Genomic DNA, 19,928 nt, shown 5'->3' on the forward strand with positions numbered 1-19,928 from the left:
TGTGGGCTCTCCAAGTGTCTAGTAATTGTGATTTGTTCAATAGGCGGTTTATCGTTTTAGAAAAAGATTTAGTATGTGGGGATATGACACTTCTATCAAGGGTTGGGTGGGCCGCTAGATTAAAGTCACCACCAATTATTGTGTGGGGGGAGTGATATTTGTCCATTGCCTCAAAAAATTTGAGGAAAAAGGATGTGTGGGTATCATTAGGGGCGTAGACCGAGGCTATGGTGATCTCCCTATTGTTAATGATTCCCTTTAGAATGATATACCTACTCTCAGGATCTCTGAATACATGGTGAACATCAAAGATAATTGAGTTACGTATAAAAATGGCGACACCCCTTGTTTTGTTGGCATATGTGGTGAGATACACCTGATTGTAGGATTTATGGAAAAATTTAGGGTGATTAGCGGATGCAAAGTGGGTCTCCTGGAGGAGAATAATGTCAGCGCCCAGTTTCTTATATTGTTGGAAGGCCTTTTTACGCTTATTGGGGGAGTTAAACCCATTAGTATTATGTGATATAACTTTAAGACCCATGACTAAAAAAGTAGCATCCTATGGGTAGGTCCGCAAACCCTACCAGGGACTGATAAGTCCGAGGGACATAGAAGCATATCAGGTACATTTCATCAAGGCCAATACCTCCGTAACATCGTGAAAAATACTGAGGGCATGAGGTAAGTCTGCTTGACAACAGTATTTTTGACAGACGAGTAGATGTGCAGTGAGCACAGAAATATAACATATGATAGTAACCATGTATACCTATATATGTAGACAAACTGAGAAACTCGTACACTATGCCTGTAATAAAGAAAATTAGTTTTTTGCATAAAGAACAATATGAAATAACATTTCTGATGTTAACCAAAATCCATAGGAGGGGTGAGAACCCCTTCGATCTGGTTTTAAACTGATTTAAGATAAAAAGAGAAAAAAAAAACATTAACATGAAGGACCAAAAAAAAATGGTCCATTTCCCGCATCCGATCTCTCCAGACCACCAAAAGTGGTGATCAAGAAAGGGATCGAGGCAGGAGTGGGGACAATCCAGCAACGGCGGACACACCCGGTCTTAAGGAGAACAGGTTCAACTGAAAAAAAACATCAATATATAAGTGCATGGCAGTTTTAAACTGCAGTGTGGCAACTTAACACTCTAAGGTTAGAGAACACGGCCAGCATAACTGGCTGTATTTGTATGCTGTCAGGGTGAGAGCATATCAGGGAAGTGACACAGTGAGTTGTGTCAAAGTTATTCCAGCAAGGTGGGAAATATCCAAGTGAAATAGGTGGCAGTCCTGTTCATCAGGGAGGGGATGTAGTTAGGAAGTCCAGGGAGATTCTCTCAGATCTCCTAAAGATGCAAGGGACTATAACATCATCCTACTCAGAGACATAGGATAGAGGACGAGATCAAGTTGGAGGAAAGGACTATTGCCTGGAAGGGACATCCATTGCGTAGTGCATTATAACTTGGAATGAGTGCTGGATGGATGTCCGGGTTGTATGCGACCCTCAGTGATCGTTGCTAAAGGAATTCTTCTGTAGCAACTACAAGAGGTCGCAAAGATATGTCGCATGGAAGTTCCAGAGTATAAGGCATGGTTATATTACAGGGGTATAGAAATTTGTATTGTAGATAGTGCAATTACTTGAGGTGATCATATAGGAATCACACAGGTTAGTTTTGGTGTGGGTTGAATAATCTCCTCTGGTCTCTTTGGCTGCGTCTGTTGGAAGGAGTAGACCATATAGGTGAGGGTCTTGGAGTGGCAGGGAGCCGAGGATGGGGCTCATTGGGTAACAGACCTAATTTGACCAGTAGTTCCTTACCCTCAATTACATTATATACAGTGTACGTAGAACCATTGTGAGGAATAGTCAGTTTGAAGAGAAATCCCCAGCGATATCTTATCCTGGCTGATTGCAGGACTGAGGTGACCTCCTTCATCCTGCGTCTCCTATCAAGTGTAGCTGGGGAGATGTCAGGGAAAATTTGTATGCGTTTTCCTTCAAAAGATATGTTAGGGGCATTTCTGGAGGCACGCATGATGTCCTCCTTCACCAGGAAATCCTTCATGCACATGATGATATCTCTGGGGGGGTTTTCAGGTGGGGGTTTGGGACGGAGGGCCCTGTGAATCCTGTCGCAGGAAAAGGCTGATAGTTGCTTCTCTAAGAGAAGATTGTGGAATATCTGGGATGCTGCTGGTAATAGGTCGGTGATAGATTCTGGTATGCCACGCAATCTAATGTTCTGGCGGCGATTGCGATTGTCCAAATCCTCAACTTGGGCCTGCATAAATGCGAAATTATCAGCCAGATTTTCATAGTCCTTTCTCAGGTCGTTATGTGCCAGGGAAAGTTCATCATGTTTTGTCTCCAAGAGGTCGGTGCGACCACCTATATTAGCAATTTCATGTGATAGTGCAGCAGTGGATTTGTGTACCTCAATCTCGATTTTTTCCACTAATTTGTTAAAGATTTTTGTGAGGCTCTCATCCAGGTCAGCCTTAGATAGGGGGGAGTTGTACTCACAGTTCTGCAGAGTTTTAGAGGGCTGTGAGACGATTTCATCTTCTCCCCACACGCTGCTGCAGGCGCCATTTTGGGACGTCTTCCCTGTTCTCTGCTCCATGGTCATAAGAAAGTTTGTCAGCGAGTGCTGCTGGCCGTGAAATTTCTTCTTTTTTGTGCCAGGCATGCACCTCGTATTCCCGCAGGGGTGCTGGTGGTTTTGGTCCGGAAACGAGCGTTATAGCCCTGGGGAAACGGCCGTTATGTGACCGGGTGTGGAGGAGATGTGTCTAGGCACTTCCCATCAGCGTCGCGCTGCGCATGCGCCCCCCAGTTGAATGGTTTTAATAGCTGAAAGTATGCAGAAGTTATGCAGAGCCCAAAAAACTGAGCCAATTCCCCTCAGCGTTGTGTGGGAGGAGCTTGAATTCCCCTCATAGCTGTGTGGGAGGAGCTACAATTCCCCTCATAGCTGTGTGGGAGGAGCTATGACTAAGCACTAGTTTCAGTGTGAAACTGTTCAGAGTGCGGCTGTCCAGAGACAATTTTTGTTCCTGCTTTGCTAAGTGCATTGCCTGCACCTGAATTATCTGCAGCGGAGGATATTCATCTGGGTTCCCACCTGGGTTCCCTTTTCCATTCCAGGAATGTAACTGTTTTTAAAAACATCAAATCAGAGACTTTGGACTTCAGCAAAATGGCAGCCTCTAGCAAGAAGAAACAGGAGAAATGCTGCAGGCAATTTACAGCCCCCCCCCCCTTTTGGAAGCACAATTTTTAATGCGGGATGTATGTTCCTTGCTAAAGAACATTATTTTTTATTATGTTGGTATGGGTAAAGTTTCACTTTAAATAAAAGTGGGTCAGCAAACCCAAAACACAGATCTATCATGGACTCACTGGAAAATGCTACTACCACTGAGCATATCACAATTCACAGTAGACAGGAAGTATTTTGTGGGGAAGCACAGCATATGTATGCAGTGTATAGGGTAAGCAGGTTCACATTTAAAGTGGTTCTAAAGGGTTACGTTTTATTTACCTTATTGCATTCTCTGCATTGAGGTAAAAAAAAAAAAAAAAAACACTTCTGTGCCACAGGATGTCCCCCAGCTCCCCTGATAATTTTCTGAATCCTATCTCAATCATGCACTGCTACATTAATACACATGAAGTATAGCTCATTCAGATAAAGAACATAGGTCTTTCTAACTGTGGAAAGACTCCAGCTAACTGAGGCTGTTTTTATTAAAATACACTGATATATTTACTCAGCAAGCAAAAAAGTTATTGTGCTGCAATTTTAATCCAATTTATGGTTACACACTGTACCATAAATGTTTCCCCCTGGAAAGAAATCATGTTTTAACAAGTTCTTAAAGGGGTTGTAAAGGTAAAACATTTTTTCCCTAAATAGCTTCCTTTACCTTAGATTTTGCTTTTAAATGTCCTTATTTCTTCTGAGAAATCCTCACTTCCTGTTCTTCTGTCTGTAACTACACACAGTAATGCAAGGCTCTCACTGGTGTGAAGAAAGCCTCTTGAGGGGGGAGGGGGCGAGCAGGCAAGTCAGGACACTCTCTACTTTGCAGATAGAGAAAGGAGTTGTGTGTTAGTGGGCGTCCTGACACTCCTGCTTGCCCCCTCCCCCCTCAAGAGGCTTTCTTCACACCAGTGAGAGCCTTGCATTACTGTGTGTAGTTACAGACAGAAGAACAGGAAGTGAGGATTTCTCAGAAGAAATAAGGACATTTAAAAGCAAAATCGAAGGATGAGGTAAGTGAAGGAGGACTGCACTAAAGTAAAGGAAGCTATTTAGGGAAAACATTTTTACCTTTACAACCCCTTTAATATTTTCTTGTTAAAGATGTTTATTTGTTTTGTTTACATACTAGACCCTGCTATATTCATTCATGTCAATAAAGATAGACCAGAGTGATTCACCGTGCAGGTACTGACCATTATCTGCACAGAGAACTGCCACACCGACTGCATGGGCATTGACAGATCAACATCCCCACCTTTTCACTTTTTTTCTGAAAAGGTGAACATACACTAAGGCACCTTTCACACTGGGGCAGCGTCGGCGGTAAAGTGCCGCTATTTTTAGTGTCACTTTACCGTCAATTATTCGACCGCTAGTGGGGCGGTTTGCCGGCGGTATAACCACGGTGCTCCAATTGATTTCAATGGCCAGGAGCGGTGGAGGAGCGGTATACACACCACTCATTCTCTGCTCCAAAGATGCTGCTAGCAGGACTTTTTTTATCATCCTGCTAGCGCACCGCTCCAGTGTGAAAGTCCTCTGGGCTTTCACACTGGAGAGACAGCAGCGGCTGTTTCAGGTCGGTTTGCAGGCTCTATTTTTAGCGTTATAGTGCCTGCAAAGCGACCCAGTGTGAAAGGGGTCTAAATCGAATGGGGGCAAACTGCTGAATGATGAAATGTGAAATGTGTTAGCTGAAAATAATCCCTTGCAAAAAGCAGTCAATATGTTCATCTATATGTAAAATAGAAAAGTCTGATAGGGAAAATACAACAAATAATAGTAAATCATCTGGAAAATTTGAAACAACAATATGAAAAGTAAGGTAATTGGCAAGAGAAAAGTGCTGCCGGTGCTGCAGCAATCTTTGGTTTCCCTGATGCCGATTAATTAGCCTCTTAGATCGGGGTCATATACAGCTGGTGTAAGGGGCTATATATGGGGCTTGGGCTTTCCCCTCTCATGTGTTCTAGTCTTGAAGGCAAGCTGAGCACCAGCTTGGGCACATTATGTATGTGAGTCATCGATTGGCATATATGAGTCAATATTTTAATGGTTTTTGATTGTGGCCCTGATTTTTTACTCTGTGGTTACACTGATAAGTTTACCACTCCTGACCAGGGAGTTGCCTTTTTAGGAGAACTTTATTGCTGTACTTAATATGTACTGCCATGTTCAATATAATATGGAGGTAATGAATGCTATACATCCAAATTGCCTGCCTGGTGTCACTCCACCGCTCATAGTATTGAAAGGATCACGGCGATGCCCGAGTTGAGCTCCACGAGGGTAGACAAGCTGAGTGTCCATGTAGTCTAATGCATATGTAGCCTAACGCATAGTGTCGTAGACTTTGACAATGCCCGGGTGGAGCTCAACCCGGGCATTACCACGATTCTTTCAATACTAGGAGCAGTGGAGTGACACCAGGCAGGCAAGCTACTGTTTACATGCTCAATTTTAATCCTATATTTGTAAGTGCAATATATAAGGGGGGATTTAGGGTTTAATTAACCTCCTGAGACCCGCGCTATAGTCAAATGACGGCTACAGCTCGGATCTCAAAATCCAACTAGACGTCAATTGACGTCTGCCCCTTTGGGCGTTCCCCGCGCGCGCTCCAGAGCGTGCAGCGGGGAACTTCTGTGTTGGCCCGTGTCCCTTGGACACAGCCAATTACAAATCGCCGCGAACGGCCAATCAGAGTGGCCGTTTGCGATGCCATCTGTAAACATATGAGATCATCTGTCATTGCCGGCTCACACAGACAGCGTCCTGTCTCTGGAGAGGAGACCGATCTGTGTCTCTTGTACATAGAGACACAGATCGGTCACCCCCGCCAGTCACCCCCCCACCTACAGTTAGAACACTATATAGGGAACATATTTAACCCCTTCCTCACCCCCTAGTGTTAACCCCTTCAATGCCAGTCACATTTATACAGTAATTAGTGAATATTTATAGCACTGATCGCAGTATAAATGTGAATGGCGCCAAAAATGTGTCAAAAGTGTCCGATGTGTCCGCCATAACGTCGCAGTCCCAATAAAAATCGCAGATTGCCACCATTTCTAGTAAAAAAAATAATTAAAAAAAATAATTCTGTCCCCTATTTTGTAGGCGGTATAACTTTTGCGCTTATTGCGATATTTTTTTTTTTTTTTTTTTACCAAAAATATGTAGAAGAATACGTATCGACCTAAACTGAGAAAAAAAAATGTGTTTTTTTTTTAAATTGGGCTATTTATTATAGCAACAAGTAAAAAATATTGTATTTTTTTTCAAAATTGTTGCACTTTTTGGTTTATAGCGCAAAAAATAAAAACCGCACAGGCGATCAAATACCACCAAAAGAAACCTCTACTTGTGGGGAAAAAAGGACGTCAATTTTGTTTGGGAGCCACGTCGCACGACCGCGAAATTGTCAGTTAAAACGACGCAGTGCCGGAAGCTGAAATTTCACCTGGGCAGGAGGGGGGTATATGTGCCCAGTAAGCAAGTGTTTAAAACAGAATTATGCTATGAGAGCTTCTTTATCCTATGGGCATGATTGCTGATGGGCTTGGGATCCAGTAGCAATCTATTGGAGTTTGGCATTCCAGGATAGAACACAGTGGGGGTTATTTACGAAAGGCAAATCCACTTTGCACTACAAGTGCACTTTCAAGTGCAGTTGCTGTAGAAATGAGAGGGACATACAAGGAAAATAAAAAACAAAATTTTTGCTTGCACATGATTGGATGCTAAAATCAGCAGTGCTTCCCCTAATTTCAGACCTTCCCCTCAGATCTACAGAGACTGCAATTACAAGTGCACTTTCAAGTGCACTTGCAGTACAAAGTGGATTTGCCTTTCGTAAATAATCCCCAGTGTGAATCCATACAGCCCTAATACTGGTGAAATTACGCTAGAAGCTAAAGAGGTAGTCCCTATCATGATCCAATGATCAGAGGAGGAAGTCTGCTTATTTGTGGAGTTTAAGGATGATTTTCACCTGATTTCTAGTAAGTGTAAAATCTTAAGGGAGCGGTGTCCCACGTGGTGTTGTGAAGGGATGAAGATTTTGAGGAATTAATTATAATTATCATTTTTTCACTCCCCCACGCACTGTTGGTTATTTTGTTAAAGCTGATTACTCTACAGAGACTTTTCTATTCTTGTTAATAATGAGGACATTGTGCTGGTTTATATATTATTATGTGTTTAAAATAATATCTTTCTGGGATTGATACAAGAGTTAATATAATGCCTATATCTCCTTAGGCTGGATTCACACCTATGCATTTTTAGTGCTTTTTGCATTTTGCAGATTTGCACTACAGAACGTGTTCCATAGGAAACCATGTTAAATGGATTGTAGTGCAAATCTGCAGAATGCAAAAAGCACAAAAAATGCATAGGTGTGAATCTAGCCTTAGGTTGTGTAGACATATTTATTACTTCCTGATTCACTTAATAGCAGCAGCTTGAAGGGTCTGTGACCTGTTTATTTGAACAGATTCATGAGCGCTGAGGGGAAGTTGATGTTTGCTGTTTAGTGATTACTTACCTTTACTGTTTTGGCAATATGATTAACGTTTAATGTTTTTAGAGTTTATTAATCCTTTCTCTTTACTTCTGATTACGCGTAAATATGAAATACAACTTTGCAATAGTCTATTAAAAAATGGTATTGTACAGTGCCACACAAGACCTGCCTTTTTTGCACCAGTTTTCTGAAAACTATTTGATAATTGGCATATGGCACATCTTTTAGACCCATATTCCTCTAATAGTCTAGCAAGAGAAGGATGTAAATATGAAAAGCAACAAAATGTAAATACCTGCCACAAGATGTTATTTAAAAACAAGAGGTATAAAACAAGAGTCGTTAAATTCTTCTCTGATAGTACAGAGCTGTCTGTGGTTTATGCAGCAAAGTATATGTAACTATTTATGAAACAAAAGGGTTTATTTACTAAAACTGGTGAGTGAAAAATTTGGTGCAGCTGTGCATGGTAGCCAAACAGCTTTAAGCCCTGGTTCACATTGATGCCACTTTGAAAATCACGTTACTTCACTTGAAGTAGTGCGATTTCAAAGTAGCAAGGTCAGCGTGATTTCAGCTGCTACTTGATAGATATCTGTGTGGCTTCATGCACAGATGTCTATTGAAGTCGTACCTGAAATCGGCACACGTAGTGCAGGAACTACTTTTGCAAATTGGTGCGGCGCGGCAAAATCGTTGTCGCAACAATTGAAACAGTGCCATTGCCTCCAATAGACTGCAACTTGTCATGCGATTTGATCTCTTAATTCACATTACGAATTTCTCTAACGTGAACCTAGACTTAACGTCAGCCTGTTTAATTAAGCTTTGACAATACAACCTGGAAGCGGATTGCTTTCTATGTAGAGCTGCACCAGATTTTGCACTCCCCAGTTTTAGTTAATTAACCCCAATGTATTTTGGTAAAGCTAAAAAAACTAATTGTAAATTATAAGTTACTTTTATATTTAAGAATGTCATACTTACATATTGCTAAAAACACAAATTATTTATTCTTACAATTAAAGTGTATGTATGTCCAATGCACCAGAAATCTACTGGCATTATTCAATTTTTACTGGAGTAAAATAATGTGCAGAGAGCAGCAATAAACAAAGAAAACAAACTACAGATCGACATTACAATGGTGTTTGAGATTACAGAGTTCCAGTAGGACAAAGTAGGGTTTGCAGGTGGATAAGAAATCTGTGCAACATAAAGGACTGTGTATCAATGCAATAAGTGAGTTAGCAATGGTCAAACCAAACAGTTTTAAGGTGAAGATAGAATCGTAGTCAGGGAAGAGGCCAGAGACCATTTCCAAGGCAAATCGGAGCAAGTACCAACTGTTTATCTAGGTTTCACATCAAGGTCAAGGTAGGTTTAGGTGAGGTCAGCAGCTTATCTGTGTAAGGCCCCTTTCACATGAACGGATAGAATGGTGCTTTTAGCTGCGGATTCTCAAGCTATCTACCGCAGCTAAACGCACACAATGCTTTCCTATGGCCCCATTCACACACTGGGTTTAGCTGTGGTTTGGTTACATGCGGTTTGGTGCAGATAGAAAAAATAGATTTGACTGCGTCCAGGAACGATTTTGCGTAGCTATCTGCATATAACTGCGGATAGCAGCGTGAACAAAATAAAAAAACAACAGGAAGCACATCAAAATAAAAACCGTTGCTATGGGGATGACAATAATGGCCAACCACAGCTAAACGCAGCTGTAAATGCAGTTAATCGCACAAAAATAGAAGCATATTAGTCAAACAAGCCCAAATACACATGCAGTTCTTAAACAATAAACAATGAATTTCTTAGAACCTGCCTCAGTTGCCATTCATTTTACATCAGTCAGTAATGAGGCTATCTAGTACTTTAAAAAATGCATTATTAAAGGGGTTCATCCTATGCATTAAGGTGAAAAAACACCTGCCAATCACGGGCCCCCCAGCCCCCTCGCTTAACTTACCTGAGCCCCTTTACCTGCTCTGGGCGTCCCCGGTGTCCTCTTCTCCACAGAGTCTTAGCGTTGATTGGATAGACTGATAGCAGCGCAGCCATTGCCTCCCGCTGCTGTCAGTCAAATCCAATGATGCGGCCGCCGGGTGGCGGGGCCAAGTGTATGACATGTGAGCGTGCCCGCAAGGTTAGCTGGGGGGTTAGCTATGACAGGGAGGAGCCGCAAGAGCCACCGTGGAACCCCAGAACAGCAGGATCGGGGCCACTCTGTGCAAAATGAACTGCACAGTGGAACTAAGTATGACATGTTTGTTATTTAAAAAAAAAAAATAACCTTTACAACCACTTTAAGATCTCCAGGTAGATGTTATGCAGAAAATACAATCATTGATGCACAAAGAGCTTTGCAATTCATGTAGGTTACAAAGTAAAACAAATTTTAAATATTGGTATGTAAAAGCAATTTATATTTAAGGTAAATACGTACCAACACAGGGCAGGTCACATCTATGATTTGCTCAGGTGGTGCAGGCATACTGTTTATTTGCACTGAAAACCATACTTTGTAAGGATCTGCCTTGCCATCTATATTTAAAGTAATTAAAAAAATATTTTAGTTAATGCATTTCACACACATATACATGAAGACATTTTTTTATCACTAGAATCTTTAGAAAACTTCAATCAATTAACATATGCTAGGAGGATGCACTTTGAACTGTGCACGTTGAGTAAATATCGTGAATATTGGTAACAAATAAGGAAAAAGCAAACACTGGTTCTTATAAGTGCTGAAAAAAGCTTTTCTCGGAAAACGGAAATATCTTAATTAAATATATACCAGACACATGATTTAGAAAGCCACAAAATACTAAAGGGTGTCTCAAAAAAGTATATGTGAAAAATTAACCAATTGGTGACACTGGACATACTGCACGTGTCCAAAAAAACGTTATCAAAGTACACAGGACGTGTGTAGCAAGTCCTATCCTTCTGCGCCCCTGCTGCACCCTCCTTAAACTTGCCAGAAATGTTGACAGTTGGAAGCCGCACAAACACAGTAGCTGTAATACTGCTGTCATAACATGGACTGTAGGACATTGGGGTTTATTTACTAAAGGCACAAAACAACAAAAAACAGCATATTTGCTTGCACATGATTGAATGATGGAAATCAACAGAGCTTCACCACATTCACTAAGCTCTAGGGAAAAATAAGTGCAACTGCACTTGCAAAGTGCACAGTCTATTTGCCTTTAATAAATCAACCTTAACATTTTTTTTAACAAATTAACAGTTACTTTTGTATCTACTGTTTCATGTATCTGCAGATCAAAAGGATACGCCTCAATTTGTATATGTCAGTTAAAGAATACCAGAAGATAAAACCTTTTTTTGTAACTTTTTTCAATCTACCCATATTAACCATTAGTTTACTCTAACAGCCCCAATAAACTCCTTCTTTTCATTCTCCCTTTAACCACTTAAGGACCAAGCCAATTTTTACGACTAGGTGTTTACAAGTTAAAATAATATGTTTTTTGCTAGAAAATTACTTAGAACTCGAAAACCTTATATATTTTTTTTATATTGTGAAAGATAATGTTACGCCGAGTAAATTAATACCCAACATGTCACTCTTCAAGATTGCGCCGGCTCGTGGAATGCAACAAACTTTTACCCTTAAAAATCTCCATAGGTGACGTTTAAAAATGTATACAGGTTACCAGTTTTGAGATACAGAGGAGGTCCAGGGCTAGAATTATTGCTCTCGCTCTAACGATCACTGAGATACCTCACATGTGTGGTTTGAAAACTGTTTTCATATGCGGGCCCTACTCACGTATGTGTTTGCTTCTGCATGAGCTCTTCAGGACAGGGCGTTAAAAAAAATCGTATTTATTTTATTTTTTGACACTGTCCTTTTTAAAAAAAAAATGGGTAATTTTTATTCCTATAACACGGAATTTAACCATCCTTTGTAATAGAAAAAAAAAAGCATGACAGGACCTCTTAAATATGAGATCTGGGATCAAAACAATTCTCCTTTAAGAACATTAGGCAGAAGTCTGGTAAGCGGTAAAGACCAACGGTGCCCCCGCCCCCCCGATAAAAGTGTTCCTGCGGCATATCCACCGCAGAAACCACTTTTATCTGAAAGAGGACTGCCGGCTGAAGAAGAGGATACCGGGGTTATGGCAGCAATCTGATGCCATAACAACTTGTTATATGTGCTGACATATAACAAGTGGTTAACTTATTTTTTTCCTGCTTTTTCTTTCTAATCATTAACGTTTAAAACAGTTTATTTGTTTTATTAGTTTTCAACATTTTATTAGTTTCCTTTTTCTTTTTCTTTTTTTAGTTGCATTAAAAGGCATACATTTTTTAAAAGCCTTTAATTCAAATGTAAGTAACTTTGTGATATTTTGCACCAGATTAAAAATAACAAAAATATAGTACAGTGATATGCCACCCTACAAAAAATGAAATAAATATGCACACAGCAAAAACAAAAATGCCCTTGGGACTTTAAAGGAGCACACCTAATGTAAAAAGTATAAATGATTTATTTGACAAACATTTAGAAATAACAATTAATACAAGAAAAGGAAAACAACATATTAAATGTCGACATATGAATCAATATTGCATTTTTATCATAGACCTTTCCATGATATCTGATTGTGTCATGCAGATAACTGTAAGTAGTCTAGGATGACTGTGCTAGGTCTCAACGTGTTTCACAGGAAGAGTCTCGCTTCTTCTGGAGGAGCACAGATAGATGCGAATGATAGAGGTCTCCTGTCCTACTAGCTGATATGAATGACTCTTTTCGAAAATCAAAAAATATATATAAATTAATATGTACGGAGATGAGTATGATTCCCTATACTTAGAAAAAAGATTTCAAAAGATATATAATGAACTGTCCGTAAGAATGAATGGATGAATGCACACACTGCCAACCATGCCACAAAGCTAATCTCACCCCCGGGAACTGTGGAAGGGTGGGGAGATGGAACCAGTGGGAAACCACGAAACCCGTAACTGGAGCGGAAGATGTACTGTATTTATTGGCATATAACACTCACTTTTTTACCATGAAAATAGAGGGTAAACTGTGCCTGCATGTTATACGCAGGGGGCCGTGGAAAGTTTTTTTCCTGAAACTTCCCTCTTAAAGTTAGGGTGTGTGTTATACGCCAATAAATATGGTATATCCCAAACTGGGAAGGCCTACACCCTGTGAGGGAGAAGCACAAAAGCAACAGTGACTGGTCTGTGGCAGCCTGCCCTTCCACAGCTCCCAGAGGTGAGATTAGCTTTGTGGCATGGTTGGCAGTGTGTGCATTCATCCATTCATTCTTATGGACAGTTCATTATATATCTTTTTTATAAGTATAGGGTATCATATCCATCTGCGTACATATTCATTTATATATTGTTTGATCATCAAAAAGAGTCATATCATCTAGTAGGCCAGGAGTCATCTGTCACCTGCATCTATCTGTTCTCCCCCAGAAGAAGCGAGACTCGCAAAAACGCGTCGAGACCTAGCACAGTCATCCTAGACTACTTACAGTCATCTGCATGACACAATCAGATCTCATGGAAAGGTCTGTGATAAAAATGCAATATTGATTCATATGTCGACATTAAATAAGTTGTTTCCTTTTTTTTAAATTAATTGTTGTTTTTAAATGTTTGTCAAATAAATCATTTATACTTTTTACCTGAGGTGTGCTCCTTAAAAGTTCCAAGGGCATTTTTCTTTTTTGTTGTTTGCATACTATTGGGGACTGAGTATTACCTCTATCCATCTTTGGCCAGCTCGACTTTGTCTATAATAAATAAATATGCATTTATAAATATATAAATAAATATATAAATATAATATATAATGGATATACATATCCATTATGTGGTATAAGCCAAGGCTATACAATTAATCATATCTGCTTATAGCGCAGATAGTGAATATATCTCCAATAGCAACCCATATGGAACCGTGCTCCAAAGTTCATCCTTGAGCCGTGTTCACTTTCAGGCCTCATGCACACTGGACATTAAAATAACATTATAAAAACGCCAGTAGCTTTGCAGTGAGTTTTTCAACTTTTTTCAATGTTTTTGCAACATTTTTGCAATAGCATTTTTTTGTGTTTATTACCTTTTTTTGCATTTTTCAGCATTAGCATTTTTAACACTTTTTTTGAAGAAAAAAACATTCTTTTTTTTATCGAAAACCAAAAAACTGGTGAGACGACGTTTTAGGGCATTTATCTGCGTTTATCACCGTTAGAGCATTTTTACAGCTGAAAAACGTCTCTCAGAACCCACTAGTTTTGGTGTTTTTTTACTGCTCAAAAACACCACTGCCCAAATCTGCTGATAACAGCCTATGTGTGCATGGACACATAGGATAACATGATGAAGAGTTTAATGACTGTAGAAAAAAAACATCTACAGCCAAAAACAGCTGCTGTAAAAACTTCCAAAAACGTCCAGTGTGCATGGGGCCTCACACTTAGTGGACACAGACTCACCCTTTATTATGAGCTTATCTGTAGGTAAAAATCAAAATGTGGAGTTTACTACCGCTTTAAAACAAAGAAAGATAAATATTTAATACAGGCCATGACTACTTAAAATGTTTACTGAACTTTTGAACTTACTGTTCTTTTTTTTTTATTATTACATCTGTATTTTTAGGAGTGTGAAATTAAAATATGATTAAATAATTCTAAATCCGTGACTGCTGTTTTATTATGCTTAAAAAGATTCTAAACACATAACTAAAGGCACTGACCTATAACGCAATAGGTGTTTTAGTACAAGTCTTTTACTGAAGATGCTATAATAAGCAAGACTTGAATAAGCAGTTCTACTTATTTATATTCTGAGCATCATAAAAGTAATAGAAGTTTCAATACATGTAGACCTGTACAAAATAATTGGAAAGATAATATTTCATAATATTATATTATTCTGTTGTTCTCGCAAACAAATTCTGACAACAGAATTGCTGGGCTCCACTATTAAATCACGTCTGTGTGACATTGTTTATTGGCTAAATTACCCAATTAAATAGCTAATAACAAGCCTCTTGCACATTCCACAATATATAAATGTTAGAGTTTCTTTCCAAAGAAGTACAATTAAGGGAAAAGAGAGCTCAAATAAATGTCAAACAAAATATATCCAAGTATTATAGCTATGCTTAATGGATCTGTAATTGTACTCTGAACTTCTCATGATATATTGACAACAAAACCAAAGGTCAAATGTCCTGTTCGAGTAAGGAGAATACATGCAAGGTAATATATGGTTATTGTAACTCATCAGGAAATTGGTAATTATTTGTTCAAAGAAAAAGGTGTAAAAATGCAAATTTTTCCAATAAAACACGGACCTTGTTTAACAAAATCAAACACAGACATGTCACCTTTTGCTATTAAAATAATGGAACATCATTGTGATCAGTATTCAGTGAAGATATGCATGAACATTTTTTTTAATAATATATTTTGTGCAGGCTATTTTTATTATGATACAGGAGGATTCTAACTACTTCCTTAAAAAAAGCCAGTAACCTAAATTACAACTGCTGCACAGAGAGACATATTTTCCTACACATGCATTATTTCATGCTAATAATCTATTTGATCCATATGGTAGAAAACCTTAAACAAGAATCTTTTAGGCCCCTTTCACACTTGTGCGACTTGGGACTGCAAAGTCGCATGACAAATCGTACATGCTATTCAATGAGTACCATTCATATCTGTGCGACTTCAAGTTGCAGCAACTTCAAAGTAGTCCCTGCACTACTTTGGTCCAACTTTGAAGCAACTTATGGTCCCTAGACCTCAACATTATACAGGCATTGCTTCAAGTCACGTCAATATCGCTGCAAAATCGCAGCAAAAAAAAATCACGGCAAAATCATGTGACTTTCAGGTCACACAAGCGTGAAAGGGGCCTTAGTCTAAAAAGGTTATAGTCTACAGTAAACCCTACAAAATAAAGAGCCCCTACTTTATGATTTACTAGTCCATAAACAAGGATGAAAATTAAAATATACTTAATTTTGAACTCTATGCTATACTCGATGCTATAAGATGCCTGCTATAATCTTTATTAGGCAGAAAACGTTTTGCTGTGTGCCCATCTTAAACTAGTTTAATTGTGTTTCTGGGCCCTGACTTTCCACCACTACAAGGATAAACCTTGTCAGCTGCAATTTCACTGTCTGGTGAAACTGTCACAATTGCCAATAAGGCCACTCTCATTGGCAAGAGGATGACAGATTGTGATGGAGGTGTGGGCTTAATAAAACATACACAGAGATCAAGATTGGTTCAGGGTCTTCACTAAGAGGTTCTTTATTAGGGGTTCAACAAGCAGAGTTTTTATCAAAAGAGTAATTCCACAAGGTTGCAATATGGTACAGTAAAAATAAATGATGGGTCACAGGGCAGCAGTCCAGGCACAGCAAAAAAAAGGGAATATAGTTCCATATTAAAGTTTGACATTTATGTTTTTTTATCTGATGAGGGCTGGGGACTGGCACTCATAACACTGGTTGGAAACTGGCACCCAGAGCAGGGGTTGTGGCAGGAGTTCCAGCTTAGCTATGAAATCAGAGAAAGTTATGCCTTGGTAACACAATAAAACTAGTTTAGGAGAGGCACAAAGAGGGGATCATCTGGATAATTCAGATAATAATAGATATAAGGTGGCATCTGCTCTTAGGCAGCATTTTTACCTTTACAGTGGAGTACAGGTCTTTATATCTGGTGGTGTTTTTAGTGATACTGTGTACATACTGACAAAATTATTTAATCTAAAATTCAGTATATTACAATGAGGCCCCATGTACACTGCTGCTGCTAAACAGATGTTCAGAGGCAGTTGGACACTTTTTTCAACTGCCCCTGAACCCATTCAATGTTATCTTATGTATACATGTACACAGGTTTGTTTATTGTCCTTTTTAGGCAATTTTATTTATAGGCCTTTTTTGAAGGCAAAAAAAATGAGTTCAGACGCTGAAGTTTCCAACGTTTCAGACGCCAAACGCTTCTAAATGCGGCAACCTGCGTTTAGCAGCATTTCGTTTATAAGCGTTTTCGGTCATTTTAAAAAAAAGCTGCTACACGCGACATGTAAAAGTGGAAAAACTGACGTTTTAAACGTGGGTTACTATCTTTCAAGTTAAGTTGTTCAGGAGAGGTTGTAAAAATGTCCCGTGTACATGGAGCATGAAAAGCACCTCAACAAATAATAAAACATACAGTATATTAATGTGGTATAGTTATGCTTAATGCATCTGTAAAGATATGCATCTGTATACATTATTTTACAGTACATCTGATCCATCATGTTTAGGCCTCAAAAAATTGAAACGGATGCAAATCTTTTCAATGGTTTTTCAGATCTAGATGGATTTGGAGGTAAGTTGTAGAGGATATCAATGTAGCATTATGGTACAGAAAGGAGATATGAGGTAAGTCCAGAGGGACACAGGAGAGAAATTCCAGATACAGCAAGAGATAATCCAGCAGGGGTCACATGGAGAGACAAGCAGCAGAATCACAATGGCAGCAGTAGACCAAGGAAAAAGTAACTCCTGAATGACCCAATCAGGTTCCATCTTCTGCATAGTGGTCCCTTTACATCAACAGACAAAGCCCTGGCTCAGTACAGGCTTGTTTGCTACTGTCGGCTATTGGCTTTCTGTCCTGCCCTCCCACAGACCTCAAAAGTCTTATGAGAAGCACTGGCTTAAGAAGTGTAGGAAGAGGTGGGTGCATATTATTTCTTAATAACCATCCCCACCCCATGATGGGTATATGATCCCAAGGGATTGTACCCTTTGTCTCTGGGTAGCTGTTTGTAGTGGAAGTGGGCTGTGCAGCTGTCTTGGCACTTGAGTGGTGGGCACCCTGCTGTCAGTGGGGTCTTCAGACCCTTTTATAGGTAGATAAAGGAGGCTTTGACCTTCCTGCTGTTTAGCGCCTGTGGCCAAGGTGATCAAGCTTAGTTATAAAATGAGAAAGTTGGAAAGTTAGGCCTTGAGCTGGGTATACATATACAGGTTAAAAAAAAAACTGACAGATCCTTGCATCCAAACAAATGATGTAGCTGCAGGAATCTCCCACTTTGTTATTGTAGTTTAACAGCTGTGGACCCTGTCCAGACAGCTCAACTCTGCACCCCTGTCCACAGTTCACCTTGGCACGCCCTCCATAACTCACATACAGGTGGTGGCAGGTAGAGTGAGACATGAGCCGCCTCTCAAAGCACAGCAGGAATAAAAAAAATGCAGCAGTTGCAGCATTGGGACCCAGGGTATTAACTAACATATGTCCCTAACTGCACATGCCCTGAGTACTCAGCAATAGCACACAGAAACTGGTAGAAGAAGTAAGTAGTGCAAAAATGCCCTCTATTGCCTTCTGTGTTTAGTGACAAGTTGGAGAGGAGAGGACTGCCAGAAGTGGCAGAACAGAGTTCCGCCATATTCTGGCTGAAAAAAAAAGAACTAAGCGAAGTGGGGTTCACCGCTCCAGGGAAATCCCAAGTGCAATCGTGGATAAGTCCAGGTGGATGTGGGTGCTGGCAATGCACTAGGCAATGGAAAGTAGCAAAAGACGGATGGACGGCCGCACACCAAATAACTCTTGAGTTGTCTTTATTGAAGGAACATCTTGCTTATGTTCCTTCAATAAAGACAACTCAAGAGTTCTTTGGTGTGCGGCCGTCCATCCGTCTTTTGCTACTTTCCATTGAAAAAAAAAGCCCTGACTTATGATAACAGTAATACACATTTTCCTTTGGAAGACAAGCACAGCTTTTTGGCAATACTGACCAATAGTTTTACTGTACACAAAGGCCCAGATCCACGAAGAAGTTATGTCGGCGTATCTATTGATACGCCGCGTAACTTCTAGGATGCTCTGGCGTATCTTTGTTTTGTATCCACAAAACAAGATACGCCTGAAGCTGGGCTAAATCCGACTGACGTACGTCTTAGTACACCGTCGGATCTAAGGTGCATATTTACGCTGGCCGCTAGGTGGCTCTTCCGTTGATTTCCGCGTTGAGTAATCAAATTAGCTAGATACGCCAATCCACAAACCTACGTCCGCCCGACGCATTTTTTACGTTGTTTACGTAAGGCTTTTTCCGGCGTAACTTTACCCCTGCTCTACGAGGCGTACGCAATGTTAAGTATGGACGTCGGGCCAGCGTAGAATTTTTCCATTGTGTACGTCGTTTGCGTAAAACGTTCGCGAATAGGGCTTTGGGTAAATTACGTTCACGTCGTCTAGGCATTGAGCGAGAGTAATTTTTTTTGAAAATTCAACGTGATACTGAGCATGCGCGCACATGCGCCGTACGAAAAAAGCGTCATTTACGTGGGGTCAAGCTTATTTTACATAAAACACACCCCCCTGTTCATCATTTGAATTCCGCGCCCTTACGCCGGGAGATTTACGCTACGCCGCCGTAACTTTAGAGGCAAGTGCTTTGTGGATACAGCACTTGCCTCTCAAAGTAGCAGCGGCGTAACGTAACTACAATACGCTACGCCTGCCTAAAATTACGCCGCTGACTGTGGATCTGGCCCAAAGTGTTTGGCTAGGTTCACACTAGTGCAGCTATGATTTGATATGATTTTCAATGCAATTTTGTAGTGCGACATTGATGCTTTTTTTTTATATGTTTTTGATGCATTATTTTCATGTCGCTGGGTTTATTTGTAGGGGAAGGAAACTGCTCAGTTTGCTTGTTTTTTTTTGTTTTTTTCTCATGTGGGTAAGCAGCCATTGTTCATCATGATTTACATGGACCTAAATTGCTGGAAGATGTGATTGATGATTGCTGTAATATTCTTAAAATATTTTTAATAAAAGATTTGTCATAAATTATGTTGTGTTTTTATCTACCACTCACTTTTTGGTGAATAAGTAGGGATACTATTTACCCCTTACTCATTCATATGGGGAGGGAAGTATCCAAGGGCCCCTTATTATTAAAGGGGGATTGCAGATTCTAATAAGCCCACCACCCGCAGACCCCCACAACTACCACGCCAGAGTTGTGGGGAAGAGGTCCATGTCCTCATTAAAGTG

General features: G+C 40.0%; 1 protein-coding gene across 1 annotated transcript in view; it reads right to left on the bottom strand.

The window, feature by feature from the left end:
• Positions 1–19,928, bottom strand: part of CFAP47 (cilia and flagella associated protein 47) — a 610,902-nt gene that overhangs the window by 205,417 nt on the left and 385,557 nt on the right. Inside the window, exon 51 of the mRNA XM_040336504.1 lies at positions 10,271–10,368. Coding sequence (XP_040192438.1) covers positions 10,271–10,368 — 98 coding nt within the window. The remainder of the gene's footprint in view (positions 1–10,270; positions 10,369–19,928) is intronic.

This window comes from Rana temporaria, chromosome 2 (genome assembly GCF_905171775.1).
Source record: "Rana temporaria chromosome 2, aRanTem1.1, whole genome shotgun sequence".
Classification (NCBI taxonomy): domain Eukaryota; kingdom Metazoa; phylum Chordata; class Amphibia; order Anura; family Ranidae; genus Rana; species Rana temporaria.